At 61.1% G+C, this 18,303-nt stretch overlaps 1 protein-coding gene across 1 annotated transcript in view; it reads left to right on the top strand.

Moving 5' to 3' along the window:
* The window catches only part of GRID1 (glutamate ionotropic receptor delta type subunit 1), a gene marked incomplete at its 3' end in the record, with an annotated part of 641,508 nt that overhangs the window by 420,261 nt on the left and 202,944 nt on the right, over positions 1-18,303 (top strand). Inside the window, exons 7-8 of the mRNA XM_079793699.1 lie at positions 5,159-5,320; positions 7,946-8,065. Of these exons, the coding sequence (XP_079649825.1) occupies positions 5,159-5,320; positions 7,946-8,065 (282 nt within the window). The remainder of the gene's footprint in view (positions 1-5,158; positions 5,321-7,945; positions 8,066-18,303) is intronic.

The raw sequence follows: 18,303 nt of genomic DNA, 5'->3' as shown, positions 1-18,303 counted from the left end.
TGCCCCACCGGAGTGAGGCCAGGCCCTGGGACGCCGGGCCGCTCCTGGTCTGGCTCTGCCTGCCTCTGACTCGGCTCCTCTGGCTTCTCTGACCGGGTTCCAGGCCTTTGCTTTGCATCCGGGTCTTGTCTGCTGCACCGCGGCCTCCCCTTTGCTGTCTGCTCTCACCTGTGGCTTTGTGCTGCGGCGTCCTGACAGCCAGCGCCGGCGGAGGGTCAGGTCGTGAGGGCACGTGCTCTGCTTGTGCGTCCTGTGCGAATAGGCCCTGAGCTGTGCCTTCCCTAGAGGGAGGGGAGGCAGGACGCCTTCAGGCCCGCCCCACCCCGCCCCGCCCTATCGCCTAGAGCTCCAGCTGGGCTGTTAGCCCCTCAAGACCAACAGTGAGGGGTGTCCTCAGCTGCAGGGGAGCCCTCTCCTTGCAGACTGCTCCTGGCGCAGAGGCACGCCCCGGACTCTGGTCTCTGCCCACCCACCTGTAAAAGGCTCGCCTCCTTCGTCCGGCCTGCAGGGAGCCCAGCCAGAAGCCACCTTTCTGCGGCCTGCCCTTGAGCGTCCCCCAGAGGTCCCTTCTCTGGACAGCAGGCCGCGAGGGTGGCACTCCGTCCTGGGCCTCCCCACCAGTGAACCCAGTGGGTCTAGGGTCATCTCCGTGAGGACACTGAGGTGGGGGAGCAGGGAGGGGCTCAGGCCAGCACACGGTCAGCGTCCAGCCGAGGCGGGAGGCAGGGAGGCCGCAGGGTGCAGGAGGGGTGCAGTGAGCAGGGGTCAGGAAGGCACTCTGAGTGGCTGTAAACCAGAAGCAAACTGTTGTTGGAACAAAGGCGGGTCCCTCCGAGCCACAGGTGGAGGCAATAGATCTTTATTTTCTCTTTTTTGTGAACCACATTCCTGTGTGCCTTCTTATCGGGAGATCTCCCATCCATCCATCCGTCCATCTCCCCAACTCCCCGACTCCTCAACTCCGCATCTCCTTCCCACACACGCCCACTCGCCCACCCACACTCATTCAGCTACTCATCCTCCCCTCCACCCACCAAGCATCCAGCCATCAAACAGCATTAAGCACCAGCCGTGTGCCTTGGTTGGTGCTGGGTTCTGAGACGGTGAATGTGTGGAGAGATGCGTCTAGAACACTGACGAGGACCCGGGACTTAGGCAGCTCGTTGGTGAGGGATGGCGGAGGGGCGGCAGGGCAGTCCGGCACGTAGCGGGGAGTGTGGTGTGGGCAGTGGGAGGCCTGGCCCAGTGGAGGCGGTGGGAGGCCCGAGAGCTTTCTGAGTCACAGACCTCTGCACACTCACGTTTGATCAGTGCCCAGCTCATTGTGAACCGAATGTGGAGAGAAAGAGGGAGTCCCAGCGGGTGCTGGTCTGGCCGTATCGGCGGGCGGTGCTGCCCTGTGTGTGTGTGTGCGTGTGTGTGTGTGAGTGTGTGTGTGAGTGTGTGTGTGAGAGTGTGTGTGCGTGTGTGTGTGAGTGTGTGAGAGAGTGTGTGTGTGCGTGTGTGTGTGTGAGTGTGTGTGTGAGTGTGTGTGTGAGTGTGTGTGTGAGTGTGTGAGTGTGTGTGTGAGTGTGTGTGTGCGTGTGTGTGTGTGTGTGAATGTGTGTGTGTGAGAGTGTGTGTGTATATGAGTGTGTGTGTGTGAGTATGTGTGAGTGTGTGAGTGTGTGTGTGCAAATGTGTGAGTGTGTGCAAGTGTGTGTATGTGTGTGAGTGTGCGAGTGTGTGTGTGCGAGTGTGTGTATCAGTGTGAGTGTGAGTGAGTGTGTGTGAGTGTGTGTGAGTGTGTGCGTGTGTGCGAGTGTGTGTGAGTGTGTGTGTCTGTGAGTGTGTGTGAGTGTGTGTGAGTGTGTTTGAGTGTGTGTGAGTGTGTGTGTGAGTGCGAGTGTGTGAGTGTGTGTGTGTGAGTGTGTGTGAGTGTGTGAGTGTGTGTGAGTGTGTGTGTGAGTGTGTGCGTGCGAGTGTGTGTGTGAGTGTGTGTGAGTGTGAGTGTGTGTGTGTGAGTGTGTGTGAGTGCGAGTGTGTGAGTGTGTGTGTGTGAGTGTGTGTGTGAGTGTGTGAGTGTGAGTGTGTGTGTGCGAGTGTGTGTGTGAGTGAGTGTGTGTGAGTGTGTGTGTGTGAGTGTGTGAGTGTGTGTGTGTGTGTGAGTGTGTGAGTGTGTGTGTGAGTGTGTGTGTGAGTGTGTGAGTGTGTGTGTGAGTGTGTGTGTGAGTGTGTGTGTGTGGGGGGGTGGATGAGTGTGGACGTGAGTCCAGGGCCCTGGTTGAAGTGCGTCGGCTGTGAGCGGGTGGCTGGGAGACTGAATGTCTTCAGTAGAGAAACCCTCCTATCATCGGACTCTCAGCTTTGAGTTATCCTTTCAGAAAAAAGTGAGAGAAAACCAAGCCCCTCCGAGCGGCTTACAGCCTCTCATGCTCCCTCTCCTCCTGGCTCTGTGCTCCCAGGGCGGGCGCCGCCAGCGGTAAGGCCGCAGCGGAGGCCCCTGAGCGCGGCTGCGCCTTCTCTCCCAGGAGGCTGCCCGGGCTGGGGGGACCCAGGGCTCGGCCCTGCTCCTGTCGCACAGCGGGTGGGCCCGGGGGGCACATCTCTGCTGGCAGGCAGGCCCCTGCGCACTGCAGACCCCGAGCAGGTCCCAGTGCCCACATGCCTGCTTCCCCTCGGCCTGAGGCTCTCGTCACATCAGCAGTGGTCGGTTACCCTGGCCCCCTCCTACCCACGGCCCCTCCTGCCAACGGCCCCTCCTGCCCCACGGCCCCTCCTGCCCACGGCCCCTCCTGCCGCACAGCCCCTCCTGCCCCACAACCCCTCCTGCCCCACAGCCCCTCCTGCCCCACAACCCCTCCTGCCCCACAGCCCCCTCCTGCCCCACGGCCCCCTCCTGCCCATGGCCCCTCCTGCCCCACGGCCCCTCCTGCCCCACAGCCCCTCCTGCCCCACGGCCCCCTCCTGCCCCACAGCCCCTCCTGTCCCACAGCCCCCTCCTGCCCCACGGCCCCCTCCTGCCCCACAGCCCCCTCCTGCCCCACGGCCCCCTCCTGCCCCACAGCCCCTCCTGCCCCACAGCCCCCTCCTGCCCCACGGCCCCCTCCTGCCCCACAGCCCCCTCCTGCCCCACGGCCCCCTCCTGCCCACGGCCCCTCCTGCCCCACGGGCCCTCCTGCCCACAGCCCCCTCCTGCCCCACGGCCCCTCCTGCCCCACGGCCCCCTCCTGCCCCACGGCCCCTCCTGCCCCACGGCCCCCTCCTGCCCCACGGCCCCCTCCTGCCCACAGCCCCTCCTGCCCCACGGGCCCTCCTGCCCACAGCCCCCTCCTGCCCCACAGCCCCCTCCTGCCCACAGCCCCTCCTGCCCCACGGGCCCTCCTGCCCACAGCCCCCTCCTGCCCCACAGCCCCCTCCTGCCCCACGGCCCCCTCCTGCCCACGGCCCCTCCTGCCCCACGGCCCCTCCTGTCCATCCTCCATCTGCTTCTCACCCCAACAGCATGGAGAGGTGCCAGGAGCACAGTCTCAGTGGCCCATATGGCTATGCCACTGCTTTGGGGGTCACCAGTGTATGCAGGCTGAGGACAAGGCAGGGAGGTGTTGGGGTGCAAGGGCAATTCTGGGGCGTGATGGGGGAGGCTGGGAGGCAGCAGGGGCTCCTCCCAAAGCCGGGGTCCGCTGGTCTTCCCAGGCCTGTGAGGCGACAGAGCCTCCATGCTCCCCGGTGTTTGTCCTGGATCTTCAGACAGCGTCCTTGCAGCAGCTGCCATGACAGCCACACACCTGTCTGGGGGCCCCCCTCCCACCCTCTTCCTGTCTTCTCTTCCTGCTCCCCGACACCCGTGGGAGGAGCGGGGTGGCGTGAGGGGCAACACCTGAGAGCAGGGCTGCGCTCGGCCGCAGGGGCTCCGCGCCCTGAGGAGGCGGCTGGTGTTCGCTCCGGATCGGGGCTCTCGGTCGCGGTGGGAGGAGAGTGATGGGCAGGCCCGGCCTGGCCTGGAGCCCGCTGTGGTTCGGCTCCTGGCGCTGCTCCTCTGCCCCTTCCCCCCACACCCCCTGCGCTCCCTAGGGCTCTGCCCCCGCCGTCTCCCCAGGACCAGCTGCACTGGGGACCGCTCAGCAGAGGGGCCTTCTCAGAGTGGCAGTCCCCGGCACCCCCGCTGGCAGTGACGCCCGGGTCTGGCGTGTCCATCAGCACAAGCCGGTCGCTCAGGCCGCCACCCCCTGGCCCAGGACCTGAGGTCTCTCCAAGGCTTGAGAGTGCTTCCTGGGCGTGGATCCTCCTACGGAGTCCTCCTCCCGAAGCCACCTATGTTCTTACCCCGGAGCGTGGCCGTGGGCTCAGAGGCCCATCGCTGCCCGCCCCGGAGCGCCCCCGCACTGCCCGGAGGGGCCGGCACCTGGAGCCGTCCTCAGGCCTCCCACCGCTCGCCGCTGTGGCCGCGGGCCCGCTGCAGCCGCTGCCTGTTTGGAGAACGGTTTATTGCCTCAGCCCTAGTCCGTGTGTCTGCTCTGGCTCCTTGGTCCTTCCCCAGAAATCTGGCAGACCCTTCCCCACCTGGTCCTACTCCTCTGCACAGCCAGGCCTTTGCATAGTGCTGCGCCCACCCCCCCAAACGCCTCACCTCTCACCCTCCGAATCCATCTAGACTGAGCTGCTACGTGCCCCCCCCCCCCCCCAGCTGTCACCTGAGCAGGCGCCCCGTGCCCCTCTCGCAGAGCTTTCGTGCGCGACCACACGGCAGGGATCCCTCGGTTCTCCGGTTGATGTTCCGATCCACCCCCAGCTCTGGTGCCTGCGGCGGGCGAGTCCCAATCTGCCCGGCCCCACCTGGGTTTGAGGGTGCACCTGGAGCCAGAGGGTCGCTGCTCAGAGACTGTGTCCCACTCGCAGCGTCAGCACCCTGGCCGCCCCGGCCTCCACTGTGTGTCCCATCAGCACCCTGGCCGCCCCGGCCTCCACTGTGTGTCCCATCAGCACCCTGGCCGCCCCGGCCTCCACTGTGTGTCCCATCAGCACCCTGGCCGCCCCGGCCTCCACTGTGTGTCCCATCAGCACCCTGGCCGCCCCAGCCTCCACTGTGTGTCCCATCAGCACCCTGGCCGCCCCGGCCTCCACTGGCTCCCTCTCTTGGGAAGGGCGTGTGGCGAAGGTTCCCTGCCTTGTCTTCCAGATCTCCAACCTCTACCTGTACGACAGCGTGCTGATGCTGGCCAACGCCTTCCACCGGAAGCTGGAGGACCGCAAGTGGCACAGCATGGCCAGCCTCAACTGCATCCGCAAGTCCACCAAGCCGTGGAATGGAGGGCGGTCCATGCTGGACACCATCAAAAAGGTGTGTGAGACCGACACCCCCGGGCCGGCCCACCCAGGCCTCCTCCATCCCACCTGCCTCTTCCAGGGGCCTGGCACGGAGTTCTTGCGTGGAGGCCCTGCCCAGGCCTCTCCTTGCCACGCTTCTGGTCCCAGCATTCGAGGGAGGAGTGAGCAGTTCATGCTGTGTGTTATTGTTACCGTCTCTGTTTTCACATAAGGAGGCTGGAGAGGCGAAGTCATTCCCCTGGGCACAAAGACAGTAGTCTCCTTCTCCACAGCTTCACTTCCAGCAGTTTCACTTACCTGTGGCCAACAAAGGTTGGAAAGTATTACATGGAAAGTTCCAGAAATAAGTCATTTACACATTGCAAGTTGCACGTCATTCTGGGTGCCTGCTTCATCTCATCACAGAGGCATTGTAGCATCTCACATTGTCATGTGAAGAGGAGGTGCGTGCAGTAAAAGAAGCTATTTTGAGAGAGAGAGACCACCTTTATATAACTTCTATTGCAGTGCACTAGTCCTATCTAATCAAGAGGGAATGTGCTAATTGGCCATCACTCCATCACAAAGATGGCTGCACCCACAGCTGAGGCCAAGTTCCCATAAGGAGCCTTAATGAGCAATCAGCAGGGACCTGAGGCTACGCCCTCCCCCGCCCCTGTGGGGCTTGACAGGGGACCTCAGGCCATGCCCCTCACCCAGCAGGGCTTGACAGGGGATCTCAGGCCGTGTCCCCCACCTGGCGGGGCTTGATGGAGGACCTCAAGGCATACCCCCAACTCCAGTCTGGGCTGGGGGAACTTAGGCCCCTGTCCTAGTGCCGAGCCAGGGGACCTGAGGCTATGCTCGCTGCCCGGCAGGGCTTGCCAAGGGTGGGACTGGCCGGGTCTGGATCTAGCCCAATGGGGGGGGGGGGCAGCCGGGTCTGGGTCTCACGCGATTTTGAGGTGCATGTGGGTGGGCGGGACTTGACTCTGGGTCCCATGGTGTGCCCCAGACTCTGACAGGAGGAAGGTTTTCATATACATTTTACTAATTTTCTTTTAACTCTGACACTTCTTTATAGAGAAAGGGCAAATAGCAATATTAAATTATTTCCTCTACTTAATCCCATTTTAATGTGCACGAATTTCATGCACCTGGTCACTATTATTATTATAATTGTTCTACTTGTTATAGTTATTGCCGGTAGTCTCTTATTGTGACTCATTTATCAATTAAACTTTATCATAGGTATGGGGATGTATAGAAAAACATGGTATATCAGACTTTGGTCCTATCCAGGGCTTTGGGCATCACTGGGGTCTGGACCGCACCGCTGTGGACAGGGGCTGCTCCCAGGAAAAAGCAGCTGCTTTCCCGTGTGTGCTGTCTGCAAGAGAGGCTGACTCAGTGGCAGCACGTGCTGATCAGCCAGGACCTCAGCTGTGTGTATGTGTGTGCATGTACTACTATATGTGCGTACACACATGTGCATGCAGGTGAGTTCATCTGGGTGTGTATGTGCGTGCATGTCTGTATGTGTATGCATGTGTGTGCAGATACATGTGGACATATGCAAACATGGGCATAGGCGGACATCTGGATGTGTGCCCGTGCACATGTACACGTATGTACACGCATGTCTGTGTTCAACCTGGTGCACGTATGTGTGTGTTCACATGTGCACATATGTGTGCATACATGTGGGACATGCTCATTGGTGTGTGCACGCATGTGTGCATGTGCAGGTTCTCTGCACCCGTGAGGCATGCTGAGCAGCACACCCCGGTGGCAGGCTGGGTTGGAAGAGAACTGGCTAATCCACGGAGGCTTGTTAAGGTGGGCTGGCTGTAGAGGCCTCTAAGGAGCATGTGAGGACATCGCCTGTGCCGGGAGCTCAATGACAGCAAACCGCCGTGGTTTCCACAGCGCTGGGGGCCTCTCGGGCCAGCTCAGTCTCTGGGACCTCCCCAGCTCCCAGTCTGTGGGAGGTCATGGCTGGGTGAGAGCCCTTCCCAGACTTGAAGGAAGAAGGGGGCTTACCACAGGCTACCCAGCCTCTGCCTGCTCCTGCAGAGCCCACTGAGCACGGAGAGGCGCGGGCACGCCCACCTGCGCGTCTGCAGTCGCCGTGCTGACGGCTCTGTGCTGCCGGAGCGCCTGACGGGGTCTAGTCACTCCAGGCTGAAGCGGGGAGGGCGGAGGTGACTTGCACACGGCACAGTGGCCATGCCCGGCCTGAGCTGGGCACGGCCTCATTCTTGTGCCGGCTGCCCTGCAGCTCCCACCATGTGTCCGGCGGGTGTGACTGTGTGTGTGCTCTATTGACCTTGGATGTCCCGCTTGGCTCAGGCTGAGTGAGCCCGTGGGGCAGGGTTAGGGGTGGACTGTGAGCTCCAGGGGGTAGGGGGCACGCCAGCACCGGGTATGGCATGGGGCAGCCCTATAATCCTGTGACGGGTGCAGGCGTGAGGGGTTCCCCGTGAGCAAGGGCCTGGGAAGGGCTGGCCCGCGGGGAGGCCCGGGACCGCAGGCGCGCCCCCAGACCGTGCTTACTCACTTCTCGGTGACCACTGTGCTCTCCCTTGCCTTGGGGTCCGCTCCCCGCCCTCCCCGTCCATGTCTGCCTAACTCTCCGATGTCTGTCCTTCTCTCTCAGGGTCACATCACCGGCCTCACAGGGGTGATGGAGTTTCGGGAGGATCGCTCAAACCCCTATGTCCAGTTTGAAATCCTCGGCACAACCTACAGTGAGACCTTCGGCAAAGACATGCGTAAGGTGAGCCGCAGGGCGCCGCGCCCTCCGCCCGCTGCGGGGCCCAGGCCTGCGCGGTGTCATGGCGGGAAGGAGGCCGAGACGGTCAGCCGGAAGGAGCCCAAGTGCTGCCCGTGTGCCTGCACAGCGGCCGGAGGGCGGCCTGCGGCCGGTGAGGGGGGGCCTCGCGCTCCCACAGCCCCTGGGACCGGCCAGCCTGCGGCCCGGGGTGCCGGCGGCCGAGGCAGGAGCGGTGCAGCCAGAGGGCGTCCTCCGGTCCAGGAGGGGACAAGGCCATGAGCGGCAAGCGAGCAGGGGAGGTGCGGAGCGCGTGCTGGGCCCTGTAGGGAGAAACGAGGGGCACGCGGGCTCACACTCGGGGGTTCGTCCATTTTATTTGGTGCTCAGGCAGTGGCAGGCCTGGGCTCTCCGTGACCCGCTCCTTCTCTGTGGGGGTTCAGGGGTGCACGGGGCTGGCGGGGGCCCAGGGCTGGAATCCCCAGGTTAAGCCACCGCTGGAAGCGCTCGCGATGTGAAGGAGCCACAGGCTCCTCTAACCAGCATTAAAGCCTGGCACGCATTCGGCACGGATGCACACCCAGTCACACACAGGGACACACAGCCACACACACACAGGGACACACAGCCACACACACACCCAGTCACACACACACACACAGGGACCCACAGCCACACACACACAGGGACACACAGCCACACCCCCCCCAGTCACACACACACAGGGACCCACAGCCACACACACCCAGGGACACACAGCCACACACACACCCAGTCACACACAGGGACACACACAGCCACACACACACACACACACACACAGCCACACACACACACAGCGACACACAGGGACACACAGCCACACACATGCACACACAGTCACATATGTGCACACAGTTACACACATGTGCACCCTCAGTTGCACACACTCACACACACGTGTGCACTCAGTCACACACATGCACACACCCGATCACACAGTCACACATGTGTGCACATAGTCACATGCATGTGTGCACAGGTGCACACAGGCACACAGAGTCACACATGTGCACACCCAGCCCCACACACGTGTGCACTCCCAGTCACACACGTTCTGTGCACTTGAGAGAAAGATGTCCCTACCAAGGACAGTTGCGGGGAGGGAAGCGTGGCGCGCCCTCAGCAGGACGAGGCAGAGCTGGCGGAGTCCCTGCCTGGCTCCGGGCTCTGGCTGAGGGCAGTGCGGGGCAGCAAGGTCCTCCGATGGGTGCTGAGGATCTCGGTGAGGGGACTCGGGCTGTGCTCCCTGGGGACCTGGCCGGAGGACGGCGTGTGTGGCGAGGGCGTGAGTCTGGTGGCACTGAGGAGCAGCCCTCAGGCGCAGCGTGGGCGGGGACTGACCCAGGGAGGCTGAGGGTCCGTGTGCATGGGGCAGGACTTTCCGCCCATCTGTGACGGAAGGTTAGGACATGGGTGTCGGGAAGATGGCAGAAGGCTCAGTGACTGGTTGAGAGGCAGTGGTGACCCACGTGGTTTGAAGACATTGACGCTCAAAGGCTTGTTTGTGGCACCACAGAGGGTGGACGTCGACGGTGTGACACCAGTGGGCCAGGTGTGCCCTGGAATGTCCAGGCTGTCGGGATGCCGGTGAGGGATGCCCGAGCGGTGAGGCTGGGGGAGGGCTGGGCCGGGGCCAGGAACTGCCTGGGTTGGGCTCCCACCTGGTCAGGGAACCCGGGCTGGGCCCTCAGTCACGTGTGAAAGGCCCCTGCCGCGTGCAGCTGCCTGCGGAAGCGACATCCGTGTCCGCAGGTCCTTGCCAGCATGCCTCGGGCAGCTCAGGGTGATGACAGGCAGGCTGTGTGCGGCTCCGGGGCTGCCACCCCCTCAGCTCAGCTCGCCCAGGGTCCCCGCAGTGGGTGGGAGTGTGGGCTGTGGGACCTTTGCCCCATCTCTGCAGCTGAGGGGGGCCGTGCTGGCCTCTCCAGGGGCCTGAAAGGGGAGGCAGCGCCCTCCACTTCCTGCTGCACGTGCCTGGGCCTCTGGTTGCCACGGCAACGCTCCTCCAACACCCGGGTAAGGAGCCTCTGAGCAGGGAGTGCGATGTGACTGAGCTGGGAGAGAAGCTGATTTTCAAGTGGGCTTTATTCTAAAATGCATCCTTTTGTCATTTTAAAATCTGCCCTTAATCACTGCATATCCCCGTTGTTATCTGTCTGCCTGGCAGCTTAACGCTGCTAAGAAGTTATCTGGAAAGCAGGAGTGGGTTTATCCGAGCAAATGTTTGTGATTCAGACCGGATTTCACTGGAGCAAGGCCTGGTGGTTTCAGGATGGAGCGAGGACAGGGCCTGGGGCCGAGCACGTCCCAGCTAAAGGTCATCATTTAAAGGCAGGCTGAGCCCGGCCGGCGTGGCTCAGTGGTTGAGTGTCGACCTATGAACCAGGAGGTCATGGTTTGATTCCTGGTCAGGGCACATGCCCGGGTTACTGGCTCGATCCCCAAGGTGGGGCGTGCAGGAGGCAGCCAATCCATGATTCTCTCTCATCATTGATGTTTCTATCTCCCTCTTCCTTCCTCTCTGAGATCAACAAAAATATATTTACAAATAAGTACATACATACATAAAGGCAGGCTGAACTGGGCTTCTTCTGAACTGGGCTGTGAGGCATCGGCTGGGAATCGGGGTGGCACACAAATAAAGCGGGGGGGGGCAGCAGGTTTGAGGGTGGGATTAGGGCTGTGGGGCACAGAAAGGCATGCCAAGTTCAGTCCGTCTGAGGAGGCGGGGCACCTCCTGTGGTGCTGGGGGAGCCGGCTGCATGGATGGCAGGTGCTGTCACGTGGGATCTGGGTTGGGTCCTGCAAGGATGACATATATCTTACTGTGTGCATGTATTCTAATGTGTTATTTATGTATCATCTGTCTGTGTCTGTCAGTCTACCTATCGATCTACTATCTATCTATCTATCTACATATATATGCTAATTTAAAAATAACTACAGCAAACAAACAAACACAGACACAAAACCCCAGGAAACCAAGTAGTTTCTTTAAGATTTAAACCAAGAGGACTCATTTAAATTAGGGAGAAAAGGGAGGTGAGTCTCCGGGAGGGAGAGTCACTCAGATGTTTTAGATCCAGTGGCACCGAGAGAGGGCGCTTACTCAGCCCTCGGGGAGGACGGAGGGTGGCCACCCTTCCCCGCAGGGCTGGACCGGTTCGTTCAGTCCTCCGGGAAGAGTTCTGGACCGGTTCGTTCAGTCCTCCGGGAAGAGTTCTCCTCCGCGGGTTCTGGCGGCCCGGGCCTGTGCCCCCTCGCAGTGAACTCTGGGCAGCGCAGCCCTGGGCTGTCAGCTTGGAGCTGCCAGCAGGCGGCCACCCAGCAGTGCTGGCAGGGGCAGGCGAGGCTGCCGGGCGGCTCCCAGGACGCGGCCGCATTCGCCCTGGCACAAGCTGTTCCTGCGGGGCTTTCATTCCCATCGCCTTCCTCTTGGTTCCGACGGAAATCTCCGCAGGGGCTTCCCATGGCCTCGGCCCGCAGGTGTCCTTCCTTATGACATGGTGAGCTGGGCCGCGTCGTGGGGGGCCCTCTGGGAAAGTCCCGAAGGCGGGTGGGGGAGCTGTGTAGGACAGGAGAGGGGAGCTGAGCTGGGCCGCAGCTCCCCCTGTGGGCCGAGGTGCCTCACAGCCGTGCGTCTCACTGTGGCAGCCACTTCCTTCTCTGGAAGGTGGAGCTGCCAGGGCTCCTGGTTGGACAGCGGGCGCCGGGCCGTGGCCCTGTGGCAGGGCTGGCAGTGGGCACTCCCCTTGCAGCGGGGCCAGGAGCTGGGCAGATGGGGCTTCCTCTGAGCCCTCTAGCCCAGACCCCACAGGAGCAGCGAGACCAGGCAGGCCTGGGGCGGGGCCAGGCCTCAGGCCGCGGCGGGAGGGCTCCGTGCCTGGGCAGTGCCCAGCTGCGAGCCGGTGTCAGCGCCTTCTCACGACTGAGGACCCAGAAGGGCTGGCTTCTCCTCGACGAGGCTTCATCTGGAGGCTGCTCTGATGCGGTCGATGGGAGGAGGCACCTTGGTCCTCTTTTCCCGTGAGCGTGACTTGCCTGGAGTCCCAGCACAGCCTGCTCTCCTGGCAGGTTGCCCAGGGCGTCTGCCCTTCCGCGTCCTGATGCTGCTGGCGTGGGAGACTCGCTCCCTCTTCCCGCTCACACGGGTCCCTGGCACGTGCAATCTGGGCAAGAGGGCCGACTTCTTGAGGCCCCTTGAGCCTTATTCCCACCGCAGGGGGTGGGGGTGGGCGGCCATGGGCAGGCCTGTGGGGCAGAGCGCCCCCTGAGGAGAGAACAGGCTGTTTGCTGCTGCTTTCCACGGAGGAGAATGGCGTTGGGACCAGGAGACTGGGAAAGGCACCTGTTCAGTGGTTTTCAAGCTTCTGTCTGGTCCCGGGAAGCCTGTCCCAGCAGAAGCTTCCGGAACCACATATTCCCTGGCGCAGAGGCCGGTGGTGCAGGTGCAGGTGGGTTCTGAGCCCTGCCCAGCAGCCAGCCCGTCTCCGGGTGCTGAGCAGCGCCGGCTGGGAACCCGCGGCCCTGAGGCTGCAGAGGCTTGGCTATGTAGTGGCTGAGCTGGCTGGAAGGAAGAGGTGGGGGGCCCTCCTTGAACTCCCTCATGCTCCTCCGCCCACTTTCCACTCCATCCCCACGTCCCGCCAGGGACCGGAGGCTTCCCTCTTCTTTACGGGCTTAAGGCCCTCCTGCTTCCTCTGTGGGTTCGATCCTCGTACCGGCTGGCTTTGCTGGGAATCAAAGGCTCCCTGGTGCCATGTCCCAGGAGGCCTCGTGCTGCTGCTAACTGAGAGGGATGATTGCTCACCAAGCAGCGACCACCAGGCCGGGGACCCAGCCCTCTGGCTCAGAGTGCGCCCGCCATCACCACTCTTGCCCAGGCCTGCTACGCTGCGTTACGGTGCCCCACGTTCCCAGGGCTCCGGGCTCTGAGGGCGAGGCCGGGCTGCAGAGGCACGGCCCGCAGGCAGGGTGCTCTCAGTAATGGAGTCAGAGCACCGCTCAGAGTGCAGGGGACGCCCAGCCGTGGCTGAGGGCTGGAGGGGTGCTGCTGGGGTGGGAGGGTCCAGCCGAGAACTGAGCGGAGTCTGTTCGGCTGCTCTATAGACTCCCGGCTGTGCGCAGTGCGCCGCAGACTTCAGCCCGTCATGGATTAGCATCCTTGCAAGCGTATTTCCCCAGAAAATGTTACCCTTCCCAACTCTGTGCAGAACGGCTTTTAACAGAGCCGAGACCCCAAACAAACCCTGCTGCTTCCCCCGAGGAAAGGGACCGGGAAAAGATACAATTAAGTACTATTTCATTTTAAATCGCACTTGTCATTTTTTGAGATAGTGCCAATACCTGCTCATTTGGGGTAGAATGTTTAGAAAATACAGATAAATGAAAAGAAGAATAAAGAAGTCAACTTCAATTTCTGAACCGAGGAAGAAATGCTGTTAGCATTTCTGGTGCATTTTATTTCCCCACCTCTGTGCATGCAGGTAGACAGTGATAGGTCTGTTTCTCAAATTGCTGTTTATTGCACATACATTCGTAGCCTGACTTTCCTACTTAATGCTATATTGGGAGCATTTCCTCATTTCTTTAATCTTTTCACTATGATTTTTAATGGGAACATGTTACTCAGCTTACACTTATTTATCTTCCTATATGATGACTGTTCAGGCATTTTCACCATATTATTATAGAACTAGAGGCCTGGTGCATGAATTCGTGCACAAGTAGGGTCCCCAGGGGGGTGAGGGAGAGCCAGGACCCGATGGGCCCTCCGGGCGGGTGGTGGGATGCCCTTGCTGGCCTGGGATCCGGATCCGTCCCACAGACGTTCCCACCAGTTGTCAGGAGCCACCTGGCAGCCACTTTTTTTTGACACTTCAACTGTTTATTCCATAATCAGAATGGATCTACGTTCCCGCAGCGGATGGAACCCCACTGTAAGCAGACTGAAAGCGGAGAATAGGTAATTTCACACAGTGTCCCAGTTATCACCCCGATCGTGCACAGGTGCAATCACACATGAATGAGGGGAATCTAACAGGCCGAGGGGCTCGAGAGAACGTCACCCCCATGGTAACTAAATCCAAGTGTTCTAGAAACCAACCCCAGGCCGGCCACAGGCCTCACGTCACAGGACGGCCCCAACGTGCACGGGTGCTGGGCTCTGTGGTGACTGCAGTCTGTCTGTGTGGTCATCTGTGGGCCAACTGCTCTCTTCCTTCTCACTTAGGGCGGCAGCATGTGAGGGCAGAGCGCGCTGTCCTGGAACGCAGAGGGCTGCCTGGAGCTGGGAGCTTAGGGGAGTGGTCAGGCCCACAGGGTGAGAGGTGGACACAGAGGACGCTATCTCACCCCACTGTGGGGCGGGCCGGCCGGCCTTCATCTGCCTGACCCCACCCAGGGAGGGACCGAGCAGGGTGTCCGCCTCTCCATTCTCCATCCTTCCATCTGTGACACCTGTCACCCTGGCCAGGCCTCCCCCAAAGTGAGTTCAGCTCAATCCCTGAATGTAAAAGGGCACGGGGGCGGGGGGACCTCCACTCCAGTGCCCCCTGATTCCCAGCGACAGGACCTGGTCTCAGGACGGTGGCCACAGCTGCAGAACACAGACCTGTTTCAGGAAAAGGTGGGAATGCAGACTTCCGTATGAGCCGCTGTTCCAAAAGGTGCAGTTCATTCACATTGCGGCCAAGACGCCTTCAAGAGGAACATAGCGGGTAAAGTCAGGGCCAAGCCGGGCCATCTCCTCATCCAACCTCTCTGAGGCGCGTGGACAGAACCCAGTCTCAGCTCTTGGCAGGACACTTCCGGGGTTTTTTAAGCCTAAAGGACAGTCTCCATCCTTGTTCTTGGGGATTTTTTCATCATCGGATAAAAGGACACGTACATTGGGGCAATCCTCTGGAGATACAATATTCCAGTTGCACCCGTGTGAGGACGACAGCGCCCCTCAGAGGGAGGGAGCCGACAGACGGGGAGCAGGGAATTCTGAAAACCAAAGCGACGACAGAGATGCTAGGCCTTTCCTTCACGTGTCGACACCCCTCCTCAGGGGCCTGCAGGCCGGGCATCTGCTGGACCTTTACCACTGATGTCCTGGCAGGCTGCCCTGGGCCCTGCTAGGCGGTGTGCAGGGCCGCCTGGGCCCGGGGGGAGTCACCCCCCCCCCCAGCCACTCCTGGTCCAGCTCCTGCACATGGGCGCTGGTCTCCGGGGGCCACACCGGCATGGCGGCGTAGATGCCTTCCACCTGCCGCAGCAGCGCCCTGTCCGCACGCCCGTCCTCGCCGGGGCCTGGCCCCTGCCGCCTAGGCCTCCCGGCGCCGGCCCGGACCTCCAGGAAGCGGCGGGGAACTGGCCTCTTCAGCCTCAGGACCGTGTCTGGGTGTCCGAAAGCCGTGAGCGGCCTCACAGCGCAGCAGAGCCGCTCCGTCCCGTTCAAGGGGGAGCCGCTGGCAGTCTGTTTCTCGGGGTGCGGCCGGTGAGCACCCCACGTCCTCGTGGGACAGCTCCTTGGCCACGGGCCTGAGGACGTGCGCCAGGGACCGTCGGAGCGGGCCCTCGTGGGCCTCACCGCCTCCGTCACGTCTCCACACAGAGCCCACGGCGCCGTCCTTCGAGGCGAGGTCACTTTGCTCCACTATCTGGGCCGTTTCACCTGAGGGTAGCACGGTCAGCACCCCGGGAACTAGGCAAACTGTGGGAACATCTTCTCGAAGGGCCTCCAGGGTCTTGTCACAACCCGGGGCCACAGTGACGTGGAAAGTTGTCCGGGGACAGGTTCTGCCGTCTGGCGAAGTAATCCTTCCCCAGAGCCCGTGATGAGCTGGGGAGACGTGGCCGTGCAGAGGTGGGGGTGACGGGGTGACCCAGCGCACGCTCTGCATATCGGCCCGGCCGGGCAGGTGGAGGTCGGCAGGGGGAGCCGGGGCTCTTCCTCGCGGCGCTGGCCGTCCCGACGCAGATCCCTCTGACCCTCCAGGGTGCTGACGTCGCAGCTATCTTCACGTCTAAGACGGTGCGCCCAGGGCTTTTGAGGAAGCCGCAGAGCCTTCTGGAGGCATCAGGGACACCGAGGCTGAATTTAGCAGCAAAATAAGGCGGAGACTGAGGACACACGGAACGGCCAGCACCTTGTGCTGTGAGGTGTCACATCTCTCATTAAGGCTCAGAACAGGAGGAAGTCCTTGGTGTTCTGCTGAGAAACTTGGACTCTCCTCTGCGGTCACACACTGTCACACGCCGGGCAGTCGCTCAGAAACATGGCCTCGGCCAGCTTACGGAATGCTCCCCTCTCCGTTCTCCTGAGCCGGACCGCGGACGTTGACTGCGGCATTCTCTTGGTCAGCGGTTTTTGTTTTTCCACTACGTTCCCTCCGGGTGCAGTCCTCACACTTCATCTGGAGCAGGCGGGCGGGCGGGGCCGGCTCGAGTGACCCGGAGGAAGCAGGGGGACAGCAGTCACCGCTGGTCGCTCCTGGCGCTGCTGGCGGGCTCCTTTCCTCCTTGGGGAGCGTCTAGGGAGGGGAGCGGCCGCAGTGCCCGAGGCCGAGGTCCAGGAGGCCGGCAGTGCTGTCGGGATCCTGCCGGAGGCTGGTCCTTTGGTGCCCGGCCTGTCTTCTGGAGATTGAACCTACAGGACTACTAGGAACCGGTCCCCAGTTCCACCCACCTCCGCCACCGATTGATTGGAGCCTGAGGGCCTGGAGGAGGGACCGAGAGGCCTGCCTTCCAGCTGCTAGCCATTCCCCGCAGCACCACTCACCCTGGTTCCCCATTAGCCATCCCCTGATCAATGGACCCTGAGGGCCGGGAGGAGGGACCGAGAGGCCTGCCTTCCAGCTGCTAGCCATTCCCCGAAGCACCACTCACCCTGGTTCCCCATTAGCCATCCCCTGATCAATGGGAGCCTGAGGGCCGGGGGTGGGGGGCAGGGGGAGCTGGGGGCAGAGGTGCTCAATGCTCCTCATGGTGACCGGTTGTTTGGTCATCCTGGTTGTCACAGACACCGGCTTTTTATAGATGTAGATATAGATAGTGCTGTAGTGAATACACAGAACATACACAATGTTATTACATCTGTATTTCCTTGTATTGTAAAGACGTGAAATTGCCAAACCAAAGATAATAATTCTTAAGACATTCTGTACTTGATACATATTTTCAAATCGATTATAGAAAGATTTAATAATTTTCACATCCACCAATAGTATATGGAAGTTTGTTATATTCTACTAGAGGCCCGATGCACGAAATTCGTGCACGGAAGGGGGTTGTCCCTCAGCCCAGCCTGTACCCTCTCCAATATGGGACCCCTTGAGGGATGTCCGACTGCCCGTTTAGGCCTGATCGGGATCGGGCCTAAATGGGCAGTCGGACATCCCTCTCACAATCCAGGACTGCTGGCTCCCAACTGCTTGCCTGCCTGCCTTCCTGATTGCCCCTAACCGCTTCTGCCTGCCAGCCTGATCACCCCCTAACCACTCTGCTGCCAGCCTGTTTGCCCCCAACTTCCCTCCTTTGCAGGCCTGGTCACCCCTAACTGCCCTCTCCTGCAGGGTTGATCACCTCCAACTGCCCTCCCTTGCAGGCTTGGTCCCTCTCAACTGCCCTCCCTTGCAGGCCAGGTGCCTCCCAACTGCCCTCTCCTGCTGGCCATCTTGTGGTAGCCATCTTGTGTCCACATGGGGGCAGGATCTTTGACCACAGCTATATTGTGTGTTGCAGTGATGATCAATCTGCATATTACTCTTTTATTAGGTGCAGCTATATTGTGTGTTGCAGTGATGATCAATCTGCATATTACTCTTTTATTAGATAGGATAGAGGCCTGGTACAGGGGTGGGGGCCAGCTGGTTTGCCCTGAAGGGCGTCCCGGATCAGGTGGGTTTTCCCTTGGGGTGTGGGACGGCCTGAGCGAGGGGCCTGTGGTGGTTTGCAGGCCGGCCATGCCCCCTGGCAACCCAAGCAGAGGCCCTGGTATATGGAATTTATTTTCCTTCTACAATTGAAACTTTGTAGCCTGGAGCGGAGCCAAGCCTAGGGCTCCCTCCGGGGCCGGCAGCCATTTGTGTTGGGGTTATAATTGAAACTTTGTTGCCTTAAGCGGGTGGGCCCTGCCAGGGTGTGCGGAAAGCTTTGCTTCCCCTGTTGCCCGCGGCAACCCTGGCCTGCTCTCTCAAGTTCCGTTCTGCCGCCAT

Source organism: Cnephaeus nilssonii (genome assembly GCF_951640355.1).
Source record: "Cnephaeus nilssonii genome assembly, chromosome: 16".
NCBI lineage: Eukaryota > Metazoa > Chordata > Mammalia > Chiroptera > Vespertilionidae > Cnephaeus > Cnephaeus nilssonii.
Note: the sequence above shows the minus strand (reverse complement) of the source record. Positions and strands in the feature narration are given on the sequence as shown.